Below are 19,228 nucleotides of genomic sequence, written 5' to 3'. Positions count from 1 at the left end.
CTTCCCACCCGCACCGGGCATTCCTTCGATCGAGGATCTTCCGTATCTTTTCCCCTCCATACCGCCCATCGATGATTCATTCATCCCCGCGGCATGCACAGGGCGGCCCAGAGTCAACCTTGTATCATCCTTTTCCAACTCTCGATCCTGAGGCAAACAAGTATGCATCCCGGTCTAGTGGCAACAAGACTTGGAACACGGTATCATCATCGAAAATGGATTAATGCCCGCATCTGATAACTTTCCCCTTTGAGCCATCTCCATTGTTCTTCCCCCCACTACTCCTCACGATGTACACAGCTGTCCCCATTATTCTCCCCTTCTCCAAACCCACCAACTGCCAATATCACTCACTCTGCTGTAAGCACGGGAGTCTACCGTGCAAGGTACCACAATTAATCATGAAAGAGGGTCCGCTTCTCCATTAAAAAAAAGCGGACACCTAACGCGGACTCCAACCGCCATCGGATAGACTACTTTGTAATAGTGGCAGCTGAAAGAGAGACAGACACAGACAGAGAGAGACACGCCTCTGAGCGACGGCTACAGACCACGGAACGCTCGACCGGTGAATCTCCCATCAAATCAAAATAGGGTGGCTTCTCATTGGCAAGCGGACTCCACCCGAGGTCAAGACCCACTGGCCGCCTTGACCGCGATGACTTGCTCTCTTAGGAAGAGTTCACGAGACCAACTGCTAGTACTACTGTGTACATGGGTGTTCCCTTCCCAAAGCCTCGGAAGTAGAAATGGTCTATCCTATTTCCAATGATCACGGGAAGGGGAGTCAGTGTGCAGTTACCACTTACTACAGTACTACTACTATTTACATATCCACACATACATCCACTGTTATCCCCATCCCCTTGCAAGCAAGACTCCATCAAGTCCAACGTCTTTCTGGCGGTGACAGACCGACCGTTGTGTCCGACTGCTCTCCCGTGCCAATCAATCCGATCGGATAAGAAACAGATGAGATGGAACGGAAAGCATGGACTGGGTTTGGGTTGGATTGGATGGATGGCTGCTCAGAATGGGGCCTTTGCACCGGTGGGAGTGGAAACCAATTAGCTGGAGAACCGCTTTTCCCAAAGTCGGTGGATCCCTTGAACCTCGCCTCCGGATTGGAGTCCTCCTGCAGCTCGTTATCGCTGCACACTGATTGGCTGAAAAGGTCTTGCCACGTTGCCATTGGTCAGTGCCCCTCCAGGCCAGCACGGACAGTCCCCGAACCAGTCGCCTCTCCAGGGCGTCTCTCCTACTGTGCACTATAACTTTCATGACTTGGTGTCTTTGTCGGGCAAACTGCCTCGAGCAGATTATGTAACAGATACAACAAACCGCGTCGCGTGTAGACACCTTCGGTACCGCTTCGGGTTAGCGCTTCCGGTGCACCTCGGCCGTTGAGCCTTTGACTTGCCGCTGTCGACTTTCTTCGGCTTCCCCTGCGCCCGTGGTGGATGCGCCTGACTATTGAAGCTGTGATGATTGGACTGGTCTCGTGGATTTGGGCCTGTCAAATTATTCATGGCGGCACACGACCGAGGCAAGTCAGTATTTTGATTGCCTGCCCCGGTGTGCAACTTGGTGCTATACCCAGCTGAAACCCGCCTCGAATATTCTAGTCGGCCTTAGTCTAGCAGCCGCTACGGTGAGTCTAAATCGGCAGAGGATCCCACTCCTGACAGGCCGCCTGCTGGTTGGTGCAGACGTGCAGCTCAGGATGTAAGACATCCGCGGACTTACATGCACCGTACAGCCTGGCTGTGAACTATCCTCAAGGCACATCCCTGCCGCTGCAGCTCTAGACCGGGTGCGAGGCGGTGGCAGGATGTACCTAGTACCTGACTACTCAGGATCCCTCCCTGGCACCAGAGAGGCACCCAGGAATACTAGCTGCTTCATTTGTCCAGCTTAGGAAATGACGACGATGGCTTTGTTTTCGAGCAGGGATTCAAGCAAGTTAGGAACTATAACTGCTGCTCGTTATATGGAAGCGCCTGGAAAATGCGCTGGCGTCTCAATTTCGAGGCGATTCGATACGATCGTGAAGCAGGCCGCTTAAGCGCTTGGCCGGATCGACCGCTAAGTAGACATCAAACACGGATGTAACCCAGAGCAGGCTCCTGCGTTAGGAACTGATAACTGAGGCGACTCCGTGTTTAAGCGCCAAGCTAAGCATCAAGAACAGTCGATCCATCAGATTAGGAGTCCGACGGGTTTGATCACCCTTTCCCAGCAACCAGGTACATCCCTCCCTCTTGAGATGAACCCATCCTACTACGTACTCCGTATCGAGCTTCCATACGAACAGAGCAAAACAAAAACAACGCTCTTCAGACGGTTGGGAACTGCCAACCAATCATATCCACCCTATCAATAATAACGCGGGAACCATACTGTATACGAGTCCCTTCCCCCCCTCCTCAACCACACGAGGAGGAGACGTGGTTAATTCTCGGCATCTCCAAACCCTACCATATCCGCGTAGCCCGACACCCTCCCCAACCCCGAACCACGGTTCAACGCAGAGCCGGACAGACAGCTCAACGTCGATCCCACCCGAACAGGTAATCTCATCGAACACTCGTCGAAGCCTCCGTGCCCGAGAATTGCCCCTCACCGAGGAATCGCCTGCCCGGCCGTCCCTCGAAGGCAAAAATTCGGGGCGATGAACAACGATGATCCGAAGATCACTGGCGGTGGATGTCTGGGCCAGGGCGAACCGTACACATGATACGATCAGTGATCAGTGGGAAAAGTGGATGTGCATACGTGCCACAACTCACTGCCACTAGACTAAACTTACTAGACACAGCCGAGCCGACCAGACCAGCCTAAGATAAGCCAGTCCTCTGTCGAGTGTAGATAGGCAGTGCCGGGGGCAGCGAACCAATGTTTGCGATGGAGACTGAGACCGCGTAGTCTAGTTCAGTTGTTGGGTTGACTCCGTACCACTCGTGGATGTTTGTTTGTTTGTTGTTTACAACCTTAAAATAGAGTCGAGTATACGTATGTCGCTTGGCTGTTGTTTCTTCTAACAGTGAAACACCATCATCAATTCGTCCTGAGGTTAGCGTATGCCAAATAATATTTTCTTTTGTTTTGTTTTAGGTGTTCTTTGTGTAACCATCATCAGGAGATTTTAGTCCGCTGCAGAACTGCAGCCCAATTATTGGGTCGCTGCTTCATCCGATGCATCCGGATCCTGATCGGGTTAGATCGGTTGGCTCTCAACATCCTTTCACATTGGAGTTAGGATTAACGTTCACCTTGCTTGTTTGGGCGTTGTATGGCATACACTCTAATTTCGATTTATTCTCCATTTGATTGCATAGTAACCCATATCAACTAAGCAGGGGACTTTGCACTTGTGCATTATATGCACTGGCACTATGTAACACAAATATATACAGCTGAGATTGAGCTGTTACCCCTCCAACGCTACTAGGCCATGAATTGGTAGCAAAACGATGAGGTCTCGTCCAAGTAAGTACTACTGGATACTATTAAAGAGATGATGGTTATTCAATCCTAAAATAAACACAAGCAGTACTACGACCAGTAGCAGTCCCAACATACCCCCAAAGATAATTAATTAACCTACATTATACACAATCCAAACCTACCCAACCTCCTCCTCACCACACACCACTACATAGCTATTAAACACTGAAAGTACGAAAGCCAAATCTAGCACTCAAGCAGCAGCTCACTATTCACCAGTTGAAATCACTATGCTGATCACTGCACCTAGAGCCTCAAACTTCCCTTCCGTGCTCCCCCCAAGCGAAGTAAAAAACCTAAAGCTATACGAATAAGGCTGGCTATCAAAACCTACTTTGTCCTGCCCAATCTACTACCCATCATCTCGGGAAGTCAAGAAAAAAGTACGAAGGTGTGTGCTTTGACGATGGCGCACGGTTGCTTGAGGTATCTGTGCTGAAGCTTCTGGGTTGGTGGTGAGGTAATAGGTAGATAGCTAGCTAGCTGGCGATGGATGGGATTGAAGGAGCGAGGAAGGAAGGTTTGGGCTGCAGTGGTGGTAAGTTGGGAAGGATTCGCTAGTGACTAGATTCATGGTGTGGATATGGTACTATTGTCCTTGGGGATTTGTGGGAGATAAGGAGTTAAGTGCTACAGAGCATTGTATGATTTGACTGGTCTGAAATGAATATGTAGTTGCTGTATTTCGTGGCTGAGTATAGAAATGCTAAAGGGTATTATAGGTATCAATGACTATTGGAATTACTTTGCTAAATGGACATACTCAAGTATTTTAGACATCATCAATACTGCCTGTATACTTACAAAACCAAATAAGCAGCTCTTGAATCAATATCAGATACCATCACATGCTATTGTCCAGATGAAGGCTAAGAATAAGACCAACTCATCAGCACATCCCTGTCTCTCTGGAATATACTCTTACTAGTTACCCCGCCACGAATGCCACCAGAGCCCCGCTACTCCGATGATGGCGACAGTATCGCCGCCTTCGGACATAACAGTGATTCTTTGACAGAAGATATACAGTAAATTCCCGCAACCGAGGAGGCGGGATCTAGATCGAGACCGAGCTGGATGTGTCGGCGGCAAACGAGGGTAGACAGATATCTAGGCGAACTCCTATTCTTTGCCGAGAATTATCATATTGGATTTGTCAAGCATCACCTTATTTGAAATGACGCGGAAGCACTAGTCCGAGTTGGTTTCCTCAGGCGTTGGATCTGTCTCGTGACCGGCATGAATTAGTGTTGTTTCTTGTTGCTGTGGCGGTGGCTACTAACCATCTACAATCTACATAGTATCCATCCACTCGATTTAGTTCCTCTCAGCTGGGGGCAAATGGCAGAATAGCGTGCTTCGTTCTGCAGGCGACCAGCAGGCGACCGGTGAATACTACTAACCAACAGAGGGTCTACAGTCCACATAGGCGATAGTCTAGACAAGGCTGTCCTGCTCTACGGCTTGTTGTTGATGCCCAAAGCGTCAATGGCGGGGTGATTTCCAGTTACCCCTCACTCAACTTTTCTTTGATTCTCACCGCAGCCCCTCTTCAATCTATGATAGACACTCCCCAGCCGCGTCTGGCCGCCATTAGCGCTGCCTCAAGTGACATCACTACGGTGTTCCTCTTTTTGAGATACAGATGGATACATTGCACTTGAGTTGAGCGCTCATGCACCTACCGGCCGCACGGTGAGTTGTTCTTCTGTCTTCAATGCTGATGATCTAGTGCGGTGGAGTACCTATCTGCCGAGTACATACACACATTCTGGAATCCCCTCTGCTGCATACCTGGTATCTGGAGATAAGATCGGAAGAACCCCGCAGTCTGCCATCGTCCACATCTGCTGACTGACTGACTGACTGACTGACTGACTGACTGACTGATATTCATCCTCGTCAATGGAGTCAAGCATGGATCCCTCAGCCACAAAGGCCAACGACCGGGCCGAGCAGGGTCAGCCTGACAAAGAAGCACCGCTGCGCTCGGAAGATTGCCAACTAGGGTCTCTGCAGCCATACTGAGTCACGCGTGAACTCCCGCCCCCTCTTTGTTCCGATCTCTGTCGATACGAAGTGTACATAGTCGACTTTCCGACTCTGGCCGTGCCTTGTCTACAAGCTAGAACTGCACGCATCCGGACGCGCGGGCAGACGGACACGTGTCGGCCGTCCAGTATGCAATCCGTGCGTCATCTGAGGGCGGCCATGGGCTCGGGACCAAGGCAGTAAGCATACCGGCATCCAGCCAGGTCAGGTTCAATGAGCATTGACCTGTTCCGTCCAAGAATGATGTCTTACATCCAGCTGTCACCGCTATAAGCTTCAAGGCCCGGTGCCAGTTGATGGGTGTGTATATACCCCGCATTCTGCAGCTAGCCTGCTCCGGGCCTGCCCGGACACATGCTACTCATCTGCCTGAGATGTTACTCGTCCAATAGTGCTGGCCAGATAGTTTACACATCCGGCTGTCTCTAGCTTTTGACACGTGTGAACCCGGGGCTATCGCGGGTATGTCTTCTTTGATAACCTGCGACAAGTCATCTAGAGTGTGCGAGAGGTCATAGTCCGTGCCAGGACGCATGGCGCGCGGGTGATGACCATAGCTGTTATCTATCGGGACGTGCACGATATTGGGTGTCGTAGGCTATCATGAATATCGAATTCCGATGACGCCGCTGTGTTCTGCCCAAAGGTGGTAAAATATCAGATACAGTCCTTCAGATAGCTTCTAGACATGGCATCGTCCGTTCACATGACAGTAGGACTAATAGAACAGCTGCCATGGCACCATCATCTCGACTGGTCCATTGTAGTCCCCATTGCAAAGGATTCATTCACATGTTATTCTGGCCGACTTGGACTTGAACTTCTACACCTGCCCACCTCAGATCAATACAGCCCCTCACACTAGTTCTGTTCCTTTATCAAGCCATCGGTTTACCAAGACGGCGCTGACATATGCCCAGGGAGACATGTGTTAATCACTCTGGATGTGCGCGCCGACTAGTCACAGTGTCTATAGTGAGCTGCAAGAGTGCAAGTTAATCATTTTGAGATATTGCAAGTCATGCATGCTTACTGCCTCTATCTTGACACATCATCAGGACGAAAGTGCCATCAATCAAATCATTCATTTCGAATCAGACTGATTCACCCTCATCCCAACCCTCATGAAAGATAAGCTACCAGATGATACCATCCATCTAAGATACGTAGCACAGCACCAGTCAAAGAATTATCAACAATGTTCCATATCACCCGAACCGGCGCGAGTTGCATCCGCCTAGTTACCTCACATGAAGCAGACAATCTGCCGGTCTTTGGAAAGACAACCTGAATCTTGTTCACACTAGGTTGAATATCTGACACACTAGCAAATGGACATGAATACCCTACATGAACACAGATATCAAAGCCATTAGTTGTTCATAGCTCGATAAGAAAAAGGGCATTACTCACGAGCAAGCCAGACTCAAAGACATGCGTATCATATCTAACACATCCTAGCACGCGCACCGTGGAAGCTTATCTACGACTATGATAAGATCCTATCTCCCGCAACATTCAAGGGTCTAGCTTCATTTCTATACGAGTACGGGATGCTTACGCTGTAATGATCTTGAGTTGTATCCCTGGATATGAGAATCGGTCAGATCAATACGCCTGCAATTGCGGATTATATCCGTAATCATGCAGAGTTGAACATATATTCAGCCGAATGTGATATCGAGTGCTGTTAAGTTTATGGGTATGTTTGAAGAACATAATGCATACAGAAAGATGCTGTAGGTATTGCAAGTACATTCTCCATTGAGAGTTAAGTAGCTAATCTCCTGACTATTATGATTTCCCTCTCCAAGGGGCATCATATTGAGAAGACCAGCTTTGACCAGAAATATGATTTCAATGCTATCCAGAGCTTTCCACAGCCTGTCTCACTGTCCAAGGAGCTACCCCAGCCCCGGGGGCCAAAGTAAAAGAGTACGTTCGTCAGGTATGTGCAGTTTCGGCGTGAAAAGGCTAGCATCGTGAAGAATGATCTCACTTCGACAGTGGCTTTCTCTCCATCACACATGTAAGAAAGTTCCCGGATAGGCCACCGTTTTGTATATTGCTGATATTCTTGCAGATGAATACTATGCCAGAATTCCTGTGTCCAAGTAGTTCAAAACATATATATATCGTTTTGAGAACATGGAGCAGGAAAGTGAGATGTATTACTATGATGGTATGTGTTGGATACTGATGTGTCTATCGTTCACGGCTTCTATAACTAGCTTTTCTCGGTGTTCTTCCCTTTGTGGGACAGGTCAAGAAATCATAAGTGCTGGTAGTAAGCTAAGCACAGGTTAGGTTCAATAAGTGTTAGTATGGAACTAGCACATTATACCAGGAACTGAGACGGAGGTAAGCGTTCATCTGCAGGATCTAGTCTAGTGTCTCTGGGCTGAAATAATCTTCTGACCACCTGCTCATCCTTTACCCGATGTCAAAGACAGCCAATGTTTCAACTCCGTGAGCAAAATAGTATCCCTGCACCATTTGAAACCACTAGCTAACCGAAACAACCTCTCTAGCTGCAGAAAGCTAGTCTAGTTCCACGATCGCAAAATCAATGCTCATTTTACAAGCCTTGAAGAGAAATTTCCCTACAGCCCTGTGCTCTAGACCCAACCCTCGCTAACCAACATCCGACCATCCGACCATCCAAAGCCAAACACAAAATCGACGAGGTCCAGAATCCAAAGCAATGAATTAAACTTCAACCAGTCTCAATCTTAGCGTGTCGGAGCGCACTCAATCCCCACCGCGGAGGATATTTGAACTCCACTAGCGCCGCGTCCGTCTTACGCAGCATTTTAGCAAGTTAAAAGAATCTAAATCATTGAGGCAGGGCGAATCATATTCCTTCAGTTTCAGGGTTGCCTGGCTGGGAGTGGAGTCACTTTTTCTTAACTCCATGCGTAGTTTTAAACTAGTTCAGTAGTTATCGCGGATGATGGCCGATTGCGGTGACAAATTGGTTTGGCTAAGCGGATATACTACTGCCCCGGGATGATCTGTGCTCAGGGGTTCGGTCCGGGCGGCCCTCGGTTGCTTGGCTTGCTGGTGGTCCACGGATATAACATGCTTTGGGTATGTGATGTTGAGTGGTGAGTGGTGAGTGAGGTTGTGAGGGTCGTGATACAGGTTGATGGTTAGGATTGTTGGTTAAGTAGTGCTGTGGGCTGCTGCTTTTGTTTGTAGATAGACCCCCACGGTCATATGAGATGGGTTGGGCTAGTGGTGGAAACGGACCGGCCTCTTTTGTCAATAGACTAGCCTTATGGTTAGCTTCGTGTCAAGTTGATTAGTTTGCTATGGGATTAATTGGTCTGCTTGGCAAGGAAAGTGGCTGGCTAACATTTTACCGGTAGGGTGTTGAGTTGAGGGTTGAGTGCGTGTCCCTCGCAGTCCTGACAGATGGAAATGCTTCACAACCGCCTAAATTATAGGAGTCTAGCAGAGTTTTCTACTAGCTGTAGCCATCAAGAACAGCTAATGGGGACAGTAGCCCATAGGGTCTTCAGCAGTAGTGTACGTTAAGCCAAATTAAAGATGGCGAGATCAGGACACTGCAAGGAACAGAGGCAAGATGGAAGGACAACCATTGACAGTTAAAATGACATTCTAGGACATGCGGATAGCATTTCCACCAACCGTGGTATTTGACAAAGGGTAAGAAGACAGGGTTGACGAGCTCCAGCCACTACACTTGACTTCATAAGCTTCGCTCGTTGTCGCAGATGATGTGGCGAAACCTCCCGCCAGAGTTGCCCGCAAGGGATAACCATGTAGGGCTCGCTGTTCGAATGAGTGTCGAGGCAAGGTGTCCATAGCCAGCACAGTTCTCTGTATACTGTAGACTTTTACACCGATTATGTGCTGTCCATTGAATAGGACTGTTCATCTTACGATTCAAGGGACACTCTGGTGGGCGAGGTGGTGCATCAAGACCCAAACAATCGTACTAACACAATGACAATAGAACCAGAGGTAGCAACATCTTTTTTTCATAGTATTCTAATATCAATCAGCCGGTATGCAGGGACAATAGATCGATCGCATCTGATCTCGTGCCTGATCGATAAGCTCATCATCAGAATCTCATAATCTTGAATTCCTTCCTCTCCGTCTCCTGCATTCCGACCCCCGGAACCATGTCGATCCCTGCCTCCAGGCAAAGTTCATATCCAGACAATTTAAACAACGCATCAATTAAACTTTCAGGTCCGACCACTAGCATTGAACTAAGCAGGAACTAACAGACCGGACAGACCGGTTCTATCCACAATTCCATTATCGCGTCCCGTCGTTGGCAACCGGTGCCTCTTGGCCTCCGATCGCGCATGCATTAGCGACAGGCTGTTCTTCCCCTTCGTCGTACGATCAGTCATGCAGGAAAACTGTGTTCATTTAAATGGCGATTTAGGTTCTGAGTCCTGCATATTAATCGTGCTTTAGCTCGGAAAATTTTCTTCTGCTGCTGCTGCTGCTGCTGCTGCTGCTGCTCCTGGCCATTCTTTAAACATAATCTGTTCCTGCTCATCTCTTCATCTCTGTCTTTTTCTATGTCTGTGTGCTGAAGAAGACTGGAATCGACGAGCACGATGGAGTTCGAGCACGAGCCCAAGCAGCAGGTTGATCCTGTGGTGGCCACCGATTTACAACATTCCGACAGTCCATCCACCGTGGATGTGCCGATCAACGCTTCTGGCCACAAGCAGGAGCTCGAGCGCAATTTTGGCTTCATTAACATTTGTGGTTTGGCTTTGACTAGTGGAAACACCTGGATTGCTTTGGGTGGGAGTATCGTGAGTGTTTTCTTCAATCATTTTTATTTTATAGATGTCGTCATCTGTAGATTTGCTTGTCTCCGACCGTCCGATAACTGATACTTTCTACCATCCAGGTCACGGCTATCTATGATGGAGGTCCGCCCGGTGTGATCTATGAGATGTATGTCCACTGCCACTGCAATTCTAAAGAGGGAATAATACTAATTCTCTCACAGGATCGCAGCCTCATTCTTCTACTGGTTCATTGCTGCATCGCTCGCTGAACTTGCCTCGTCCATGCCATCATCCGGTGGAGGTTCGTCTTTCACCACGCTTACACTCAGAACAACACACTGACCTCTACAGTCTACCACTGGGCATCCGTCACAGCAGGAAAATATGGTCGCGTCTGCGGCTGGTTCGCCGGCTGGTGGAACTTCCTAGCCTGGATCTTCGGTGCTGCCTCGACGACGCAGATTCTAGGCACGCAGGTCGTGTCCGCCTACGCCTTGTTCCACCCCGACTACACCATCGAGCGCTGGCACGTCTTCATCGCCTACCTGATCTGCTCCATTCTCTGCTGCTTCCTGGTCGCATTCGCCAACCGTGCCCTCCCCATGATCGAATCCCTGGGCGGATTCCTCGTCGTCGGTGGCTTCCTCGTCACCGTCATTGTCTGCGCCGTGATGCCCCACGTCAACGGACAGCCCTACGCCACGGACGACTTCGTCTGGCGCGACTGGCTCAACGAGGCCGGATACAGCAGCGACGGCTTCGTCTTCTGCCTGGGAATGCTCAACGGCGCCTTCGCCGTCGGCACTCCCGACGTCATCTCCCACCTGGCCGAGGAGGTCCCCAAACCCGGGAAGAACATCCCCCTCGGCATGCTCGCCCAGTACGTGATGGGCTTCTTCACAGCCTTCCTCTACCTGATCGTCATCTTCTACGGCATCACCGACCTCAACGCCGTCCTCGAAGCCCCCTACCTCTTCCCCCTCACCGAAATCTACCTCCAAATCACCGGCACCCGCGGCGGCTCTCTCGGCCTCATCATCGTCTCCATGCTGCCGCTCTTCGTCGCCATCGTCGGCTGCTACCTCACCTCCAGCCGTGTCCTCTGGACATTGGCCCGCGACCGCGCTACCCCCTTCAGCGGCTACCTGGGCCGAGTCAACCACCGCTTCAAGAACCCCCTTAACTCGGTCCTCGTCTGCGGCTTGATCGCTATCATCCTCGGCTGTATCTACGTCGGTAACTCCACCGCGTTCAGCGCCTTCGTCAGCTCCTTCGTCGTCTTGACGACCCTGTCTTACTCCGCTGCTATTCTCCCGCACCTGCTTCGTGGCCGTCAGGGCATCCCCCGCGGCTGGTTCTGGATGAGTGGGATTACGGGATACCTGGTGAACACGATCACTTGTCTGTACATGATCGTGTTTATTGTCATCTTCTGCTTCCCGTTCTCGATGCCCGTGGATGCCGAAACCATGAACTATACGTGTTTGATCACGGGTGGGTTCACTATCTTCATTGCCCTGTTCTGGTTTGTTCGTCAGGGTAGTTATACTGGGCCGAAGGCTATTGCGTTGGAGAGTAGTGCGTTGGCTAAGGATGCTATTTAATGTGGGAGTGGGGGTTGTACTGTATATAGGAGGGTAAAAGTTCGCTGGGTTTAGTAATTTATATTAATACTGATAATACATAAAGCGCTGTTGGTACATTTCGGTTTAAGTTCTATGAGTAGTAGTATCAATGAACATGCACGTCTACTGTCTTATTCACTGCAAATATATATATATATATATAATCCTGGTGTACGATCGGATTACACTTGGTGATACTAGCGCTAGAGCCAGCACGAAAGAGACAGGAGTACAGATTGATTGGAGAAGTCAGTACCATGAGAGAAGATGTTCTAGTACATGCCATGGCAATGAAAACAAGTAAAAGCGAGTCTCACACACCGTCAAACCAGCTATGCGCCAATGCCTGACGTGCTGTGATTCTCCTCTTTGGATCAAGATTCGTCATGGCACAAATAAGGCTTTTAAAATCATCGTCGACTCCCTGCCAAAGAGAGAATGGCCTGACCGGGTTGTCCTGATTGAATCCACTCAGGGTTATGTTGAAGACAGAGGCCCAGGGATTGTCACCCAGGTATTCGAGAAAACCATGGAATCCATCTTTGTCGGCGAAGTAGGAGATTTGACGCTCAATCACGATGGCTAGGCGGTCTATACCTTCATCTAGTTCGTCGTCTCCGACTGCGAATATGACCCGTTTATGTACTACGTAGATACACTCGAGAAAGTTAACACTTGAGCTAATGAATAGAGTGGTGATACTTACAACAAGAGCGAACGAGAAGATATCGGACGGTTTATTCACCCGTCCTCTAGCATGGGCTTCGGGACTCCTCCACATCCAGTTGCCTGCTTGCTTCCCAAGCATGGATGAGCCAGGAGGGATGTATACGGCGTCTTCGAGGTCGCCAAGTTGGACTTTCTCGATGGTGATGCCGTTATCGGACTGTTTCCAGTTGACGAAGAAGTTGTCCGCTTTTATATCTATCTAGAGTAAGCTACTGTTTGTTAGTCCACTCAGGGTAAATTGATTCACCTGTGTGAACGACGTCCTTCTCATGCATCTCGGCGATCCCAAGAAGAGCTTCTTTGAGAAGTCTCTTTCTTGTTTCAAGTGACAAATCCTTCTGAGCCAAGTGGAGAAGATGACCCGTGAGGTATTCAAACACATACATGGACTTCTCAGGGATGATGTCCTGGGCAAGACGAACATGGCTGGCATCGTTGCGTAATCTGCTGTTTACGTCTTGAAGGTCTTCGAAATTGACCTCGTGGATATACTTCAATATGAATCTTTCATCACCAGCGCTAATGGAATATTAAGGGATTGGTCAAGAGTAGTAGTAGTTAGGTCTACTCACGTTGCGAGGAGAACCTGACGTGGCGGGGATGCTTCTTCCTGAAGAATCCGTTCAACTTTATAATTACGGCCAGATTGGCCAATATACTCATCGGCGTGGATTGAGGAAGTTGGAATTGTGCTTGCTCTGCGGTGGAGACGACTGCTGATGATCGATCTGTAGCTAAGGAGTCTTGGACTCACGAGAGCCGAGTGTGCCCGCGTCTTGAAAGAGTGCACAATTGGAGAACATAATGAGAGCATTGAGAAAATGCGACTGACTCGAGTAGTAAGTCTGCTTGGCTTAGAGGATCCTGACAGAAGATGTGTGGCTTCGAATGGAAGTCAACATCAGGTGACAGATGCAAGGGGTGCTTGGGGAGCACGCCACTGTGGCAGGGCTGGGGTTACAACATTGCGCTCAGCAGTCAATATGACCCATGAGCATGCCTTAATTCTGGCATATCACTAAAGTCGCACTTTATCATGCTCGAGTAAGGTCTGCACTCTAGTTGAATGCTTACTCAGGGATCACGGGCCCAATACAGCCCTTAGTATGTGTATCTCAGAATCAGGCAGGTCTATTGCTACAACTATTCCACACATCTACAATCGAACCGGCTCTTTATCCTCCTCAACACACAAATGCCCCTCTCTAACCAGCGAATTCTTACACGACCGCTTCTTCGCCCAATCCTCCAAATTGTTCAATGACACCTGAGCAATCTCACTCAGTGCCTCGCGCGTGAAAAACGCCTGATGTCCACACACGAGAACATTGGGAAACGTCATCAACCGCATCAACGTATCATCATGGATGATCTCCGCTGAATGGTCATTATAGAACAAGTCCCCTTCTTCCTCATACACATCCAACGCCAACCCACCCAGTCTTCCATCCTTCAACGCCTGCACCGCATCTCTTGTATGGATCAGCCCGCCTCGCGAGGTATTCACCACCATTGCCCCCCTCTTCAACTTGGCCAGGCTTTTCGCATTGATCAAATGTCTAGTTCCCTCTGTCAATGGACAATGCAAGCTCACCACATCACTCCGTCCCAGCAATTCGTCCATCCCGACATAACTTCCTCCTATCTCCTTCTCAAACTCTTCCCCACCATATGGATCGGCCCCAAGCAACACACAGCCGAACCCCTTCATGATTCTCGCGAATGCCATTCCAATGCGGCCTAATCCCACCACGCCCACCGTCTTTCCTGCCAAGGTCTGGCCTAGGAACCCTTCTAGATTGAAGTTGCCTTCGCGAACACGGTTATACGCGCGGTGCGTCTTGCGGTTCAAGGTTTGGATCAGCGCCACGGCGAACTCGGCCACAGCTTCGGGGGAGTAGCTGGGGACATTGGCAACGAAGAAGCCGAGGGCTTCGGCGGCGGGGAGGTCGATGTTATTGAATCCAGCGCAGCGGAGGAGAATGGCACGGACACCGTAGGAGTGTAGAGCGTGCAGAACAGTAGCGTCGAGGGTGTCGTTTACGAAGACACAGACAGCATCACTGGAGCGCGCGAGGGAGACGGTGGACGCGGTTAGAGCGAAGGGGTGAGCGGTGATGGTGGTTAAATCTGGGTGAAAAGTTTGGAGGGTCTGATTGAAGTAATGGGTATCGTATGATTTGGCGGAGAAGAGAGTGAGTTTCATTGTGCTCGCTGATTGATTGTTAAGATGTACTGTGAATTGTGTGAAATAAGTGCTGGTAAGTAGTTTTTAAGAAGTATGGATGAGAGGCTGGCGGGGTTACACATGGGAGGGGTAATGACGTATCCTATATTGACAGTTGAGTTTATTAGGGTTTGTTTGGGTTTACATGGGGTGATGCTGTATGGATGGCTGGATGCAGTGAATGGCGTGTTGAGCGCATTTGGTGATGCCGACCGGCTCGATTGGTACGCAGTGGCAGCCCGCACCTGGTACGTCCCTCTTCATGCGTCCGGGAATGAAGCTTATATGGGCTCCCTATCTGGCTACAACATATCAGGCAAATGTATACTAGCTACGAGCAATGCCTCTGTACTCCAACTTCAACGATAACAACTGTTTGTGAGTTGTCCGGGATATTGATCCTGCTGCTAATTATAGATATGACACTAGCGTATCTATTAATGTGATGGGTATGGAGCTTCAGGGTTAATAAACACATTCAGCTCACCGGCCAATTACGACGTCTATCTACAAAGTTACACAACTCAATCACAGTATCGGGATACTATATTGCCTTGACCTCAATGGATCGACGCGGGGGAGCTAACTGTCTGCCACTTGCTGTTCTCGGAAAAGTGACTCCGCCCCCGCCAACCAAGTGGACATCGGACATCTCCTGCCCCCATCGGAATGTCACAAATCTGACTTCAGACCCTGGAGATCTCAATTGAATGTCAACATGTACATCTTCCGTCACACCTCACGGGCGGAAGAAGTCGACATCATGACCTGATCACGAGAGGAATTGATGGAATTGCCCTGGATGAAATGTGCTCGTCATGGATGCTCTTGACCCACCATCTCCACCCATGGTTGCTGTCCCCAGGCACAGCTAGCTGGCAGACACATCACCACCACCACTGATTTTAAGGCCTCCATTAGCAACACGCCAAGTTAAGAGCAAGCCGGGGTATGTATGGATGGTCTGATCGGATATTAGAAGCACGGGGATAGATCGGATAATATACCCAGGCAGATAGATACTAACTGACCATCGTCTCAGCTCATCCGATGCTGTCAGCCCCACCCCCTTTTTTCTTTTCTTCGGCGGTCCGTTAAAGCTTGTTCGATTGTCACTCCAACAGGAATTTTTTGGGCCAATACCTCCCTTTGCTTTACTGTCCAAACGTGCCTTGCTTCCAACCAATTTCAGGAGATTATTCCTGTTCTGCTGGCCATGGACCCTTCCACCTTTATCGATCCCTATCTGACCCCGCCCGATCGACTGGTCCTCGATAACCTGCTGCTCGATAGCCAATCCACCCCGGAAAAGACCAAGTCATGTACATTCTCACCCGCCGTCAACTAACTTCCTTGCCACTGCTCTTCCGGGTTTCATGCTAACTTTCTCCTGCCACTAAAGCCGGCGGGACCCCCGATGTCCCATCAGATGCCGACGCGACCGTCAGCCAACTGGAGGCCTTTAATGACCCCCGGCATGCCGACTTCGTCCCTACCATCTTCTTCACCTGGGATTTGAAGGACATCAAGCTGCCTCCTCTGCTAGATGCATGGCTGCTGCAACCGTACATCAGGGCCGCGCGGTCCATCGTCCGGGTGGACACCGACGTGGTCATGCTCACCCACCTCTTGCTCTACTTCACCACCTCTGTGCCTAGTGCTATCTATCTCTTCCGTAACTTCCACTGGCTCCATGGCGTGCTGCACTGGATCATGCAGTCCTACTACGTGGGCACCTATACCCTGATGATGCACCAGCACATCCACATGGGGGGTATCCTGAAAAAGCGCAATTGGTGGCTATTCGACATGATCTTTCCCTACATCACGGACCCGCTCATGGGCCACACCTGGAACTCTTACTTCTACCATCACGTCAAGCATCACCACGTCGAAGGCAACGGCCCGGATGATCTATCTTCAACGATCCGTTACCAGCGCGACAGTCTGGCCGATTTTGCCTGCTACGTCGGCCGCTTCTACCTCTTCATCTGGCTGGAGCTGCCCACCTACTTCCTGCGCAAAGGAAAGACCCTGCTGGGTTTGAAAGCCGCCTTTTGGGAACTCAGCAGCTACCTGATGATGTATTTGCTCTGGAACTACGTCAGCTGGAGGGCGACTTTGTTTGTCTTTGTTCTTCCGTTCCTGCAGCTGCGTGTGGGTCTCATGGTGGGGAACTGGGGACAGCATGCGTTTGTCGACGAGACGGATCCCAACAGTGACTTTCGCTCCAGTATCACCTTGATTGATGTAGCGGTATGCTCCAATTATTCCATCAATTTTGACCACATACTCACTATGAATAGAGCAACCGCTTCTGCTACAATGACGGCTACCACACCTCGCACCACCTGAACCCGCGCCGTCACTGGCGCGACCACCCCCTCGCCTTCCTGCGGCAAAAGGACCGGTATGCATCCGAGCATGCCCTCGTGTTCCGCAACATCGACTACATCATGATCACGGTGCGACTGATGCGCAAGGACTACGACCACCTGGCGCGGTGTCTAGTGCCGATGGGCGACCAGATTGGCATGACGCATGCAGAGCTTGCGGCGATGCTGCGTCGCAAAACGCGTCGCTTCAGTGAGGAGGAAATTAAGCGGAAGTTTGCTTGATTTCCTCTTTCCGCTCATACATTTTGTGCTATACCCTAGCTGCTTCTGGAAGTAATTCCGATACTGGAAGAGGAGTTAGGGTTGTATATACAGACTCACATACTCTAAAAGAAGATGTAATACATAATATATTGCATACACATACACACACAATCTCCCTACTAAGCAGCAGAAGAATTCCGACCAACCCACCTCCCCAACAGCGGCACCCTCCCCAGCACCCTGGGCACAATCCTCGACCCATGCACAATCAACGGCACAACAGCCACCATCCACATCACATACACCACCGCAACTGCAACCCCCAACTTGACCCTCTCCCAAAACGAGACCTCCCCTCTATTTCCCCCTAATAATGCCCTCTCTTCATCCCTTACCCCATTGGCTTCCAAAGCATCCACCATCCTCCCCACCACCCTCCGATTAATCCTCTCCCACGTCATATCCTCCGCAAAGACCCTCGCCCCTCTCCCCAACCGTCCCCTCAACCTCCCATCCCGCAACACCTCCCCCACAAGCCCACTGAACACGCCCACTTCCCCCTCCGCCACCGGAACCAAATACCCCGTCTCCTGATTCCTCACAATATCCGACGGTCCCCCCTGATCCCTCGCGATGACCGGCACCCCACTCGCCATAGCCTCCAGCACAACCAGCCCAAATGTCTCCGTAACAGAGCAATGCAGGAATATATCCGCGGAGGCGTAGGTCCTCGCCAACTCCACCCCAGTCTTAAACCCGAGGAAGATAACATGTGAAGAGACGTGGTGAAAGAGGGATTGGATGCGTGCCGTCACAGCTGGATTGGCGTTCCCACCGACTATCACCATCTTAAAGGGGATTTTCGTACTGGAAAGAAGATGGGTAATGGCTTCAGCGAGGAACTCGAAACCCTTTTCTGGCGCGATCCGACAAACTGTTAGGAGGATGGCCTCGCTGTTCGGGGCTAGCGTATCCCGTAGGGACTGGGATCGACGGGACGGGTTGAAGAGAGTTGTGTCCACCCCCCGTCCTAACCGGTGGGTTTTGTGGATGGGGGTATTGGTGGATCGTAAGTAGGTTAGGACATCGCTGCACGGGTAGAAGATCGTGTGGATGCAGGGCGTGCGGAAGAGATATCCCTCTACGAGGGAGAGGAGCCAGACGGCGAAGGTGGAGAGGGGTCTAGGGAAGATGATGGAGCTGTAGGAGGAGAGGTCTGTTTGGTAGTTTAAAAGCGTTGGTGGAGGGGAGTGGAGTTGGCGGAGTTGAAGGAGGAGTTGGAAGCCTAGACTGGCTGGGCTGGCGATGTAGATTAGGTCTGGGGTGAAGGTTTGGGGGTAGATTGTGGTGGTGAGATGGAAGGGGTAGACGAGGGTGAGGTCGGGGTTGTAGGGGAGGGGGTAGCCGGGGAGGCGGATTGTTGTTGTTGTTTCTTCTTCGTGGGTTTGATGATGTTGTGATGGTGAGGGTGATGGCGAGGATGATGGTGGTGGTGAGGTGAACTGTGGTGCCACGACAGCCAGTTCGACGCCATTGCGACGCAGATACTCGATCAATTTGCCGGTTGTGCGACTGACGCCGTTAACTGGACCTAAAGATTCGGTGGTGAGGAGGATGCGTTTTCCTTTGAGGATGCTGGGGAAGTCTTCGGAGGGGGGAGTGAGTTGGGGCATGTTGATGATGTTGATACTATTCAACCAA

At 50.3% G+C, this 19,228-nt stretch overlaps 7 protein-coding genes across 7 annotated transcripts; 4 read left to right on the top strand and 3 right to left on the bottom strand.

Annotated features, from left to right (window-relative positions):
* Positions 1-977: 977 nt before the first annotated feature.
* BO79DRAFT_276435 (uncharacterized protein) lies at positions 978-2,191 on the top strand (the record flags this gene model as incomplete). Its single annotated transcript, XM_025687760.1, has 4 exons — positions 978-1,235; positions 1,601-1,651; positions 1,760-1,879; positions 1,951-2,191. The coding sequence occupies 4 exons, from the start codon at positions 978-980 to the stop codon at positions 2,110-2,112; spliced, it is 591 nt and encodes a 196-aa protein (XP_025534758.1). The 3' UTR covers positions 2,113-2,191.
* A 2,854-nt stretch (positions 2,192-5,045) lies between these two features.
* On the top strand, positions 5,046-6,166 carry BO79DRAFT_240798 (uncharacterized protein; the record flags this gene model as incomplete). The annotated part of the gene is made up of 4 exons (XM_025685061.1): positions 5,046-5,516; positions 5,759-5,762; positions 5,799-5,950; positions 6,061-6,166. Exons 1-4 carry the CDS (start codon positions 5,413-5,415, stop codon positions 6,164-6,166), a joined length of 366 nt encoding a protein of 121 aa, XP_025534757.1. The 5' UTR covers positions 5,046-5,412.
* A 3,857-nt stretch (positions 6,167-10,023) lies between these two features.
* BO79DRAFT_290827 (choline transporter) lies at positions 10,024-12,045 on the top strand. The gene is made up of 4 exons (XM_025688933.1): positions 10,024-10,367; positions 10,466-10,512; positions 10,568-10,647; positions 10,698-12,045. The coding sequence occupies exons 1-4, from the start codon at positions 10,164-10,166 to the stop codon at positions 11,948-11,950; spliced, it is 1,584 nt and encodes a 527-aa protein (XP_025534756.1). The 5' UTR covers positions 10,024-10,163; the 3' UTR covers positions 11,951-12,045.
* Positions 12,046-12,284: 239 nt separating this feature from the next.
* Positions 12,285-13,533, bottom strand: BO79DRAFT_276431 (calcium/calmodulin dependent protein kinase; the record flags this gene model as incomplete). The annotated part of the gene is made up of 4 exons (XM_025687759.1): positions 13,273-13,533; positions 12,948-13,219; positions 12,678-12,895; positions 12,285-12,629 (listed from the first exon to the last, which is right to left on the bottom strand). Exons 1-4 carry the CDS (start codon positions 13,512-13,514, stop codon positions 12,285-12,287), a joined length of 1,077 nt encoding a protein of 358 aa, XP_025534755.1. The 5' UTR covers positions 13,515-13,533.
* A 265-nt stretch (positions 13,534-13,798) lies between these two features.
* Positions 13,799-14,990, bottom strand: BO79DRAFT_211597 (2-hydroxyacid dehydrogenase). Its single transcript, XM_025683050.1, has one exon. It carries the CDS (start codon positions 14,904-14,906, stop codon positions 13,857-13,859), a length of 1,050 nt encoding a protein of 349 aa, XP_025534754.1. The 5' UTR covers positions 14,907-14,990; the 3' UTR covers positions 13,799-13,856.
* A 1,106-nt stretch (positions 14,991-16,096) lies between these two features.
* Positions 16,097-17,640, top strand: BO79DRAFT_181938 (fatty acid desaturase). The gene is made up of 3 exons (XM_025680186.1): positions 16,097-16,249; positions 16,330-17,183; positions 17,234-17,640. Exons 1-3 carry the CDS (start codon positions 16,144-16,146, stop codon positions 17,543-17,545), a joined length of 1,272 nt encoding a protein of 423 aa, XP_025534753.1. The 5' UTR covers positions 16,097-16,143; the 3' UTR covers positions 17,546-17,640.
* A 66-nt stretch (positions 17,641-17,706) lies between these two features.
* BO79DRAFT_276429 (glycosyltransferase family 4 protein) lies at positions 17,707-19,200 on the bottom strand (the record flags this gene model as incomplete). The annotated part of the gene is made up of 1 exon (XM_025687758.1): positions 17,707-19,200. The coding sequence occupies one exon, from the start codon at positions 19,198-19,200 to the stop codon at positions 17,707-17,709; it is 1,494 nt and encodes a 497-aa protein (XP_025534752.1).
* Positions 19,201-19,228: the final 28 nt, after the last annotated feature.

Source organism: Aspergillus costaricaensis (genome assembly GCF_003184835.1).
Source record: "Aspergillus costaricaensis CBS 115574 unplaced genomic scaffold BO79scaffold_47, whole genome shotgun sequence".
Classification (NCBI taxonomy): domain Eukaryota; kingdom Fungi; phylum Ascomycota; class Eurotiomycetes; order Eurotiales; family Aspergillaceae; genus Aspergillus; species Aspergillus costaricensis.
Note: the sequence above shows the minus strand (reverse complement) of the source record. Positions and strands in the feature narration are given on the sequence as shown.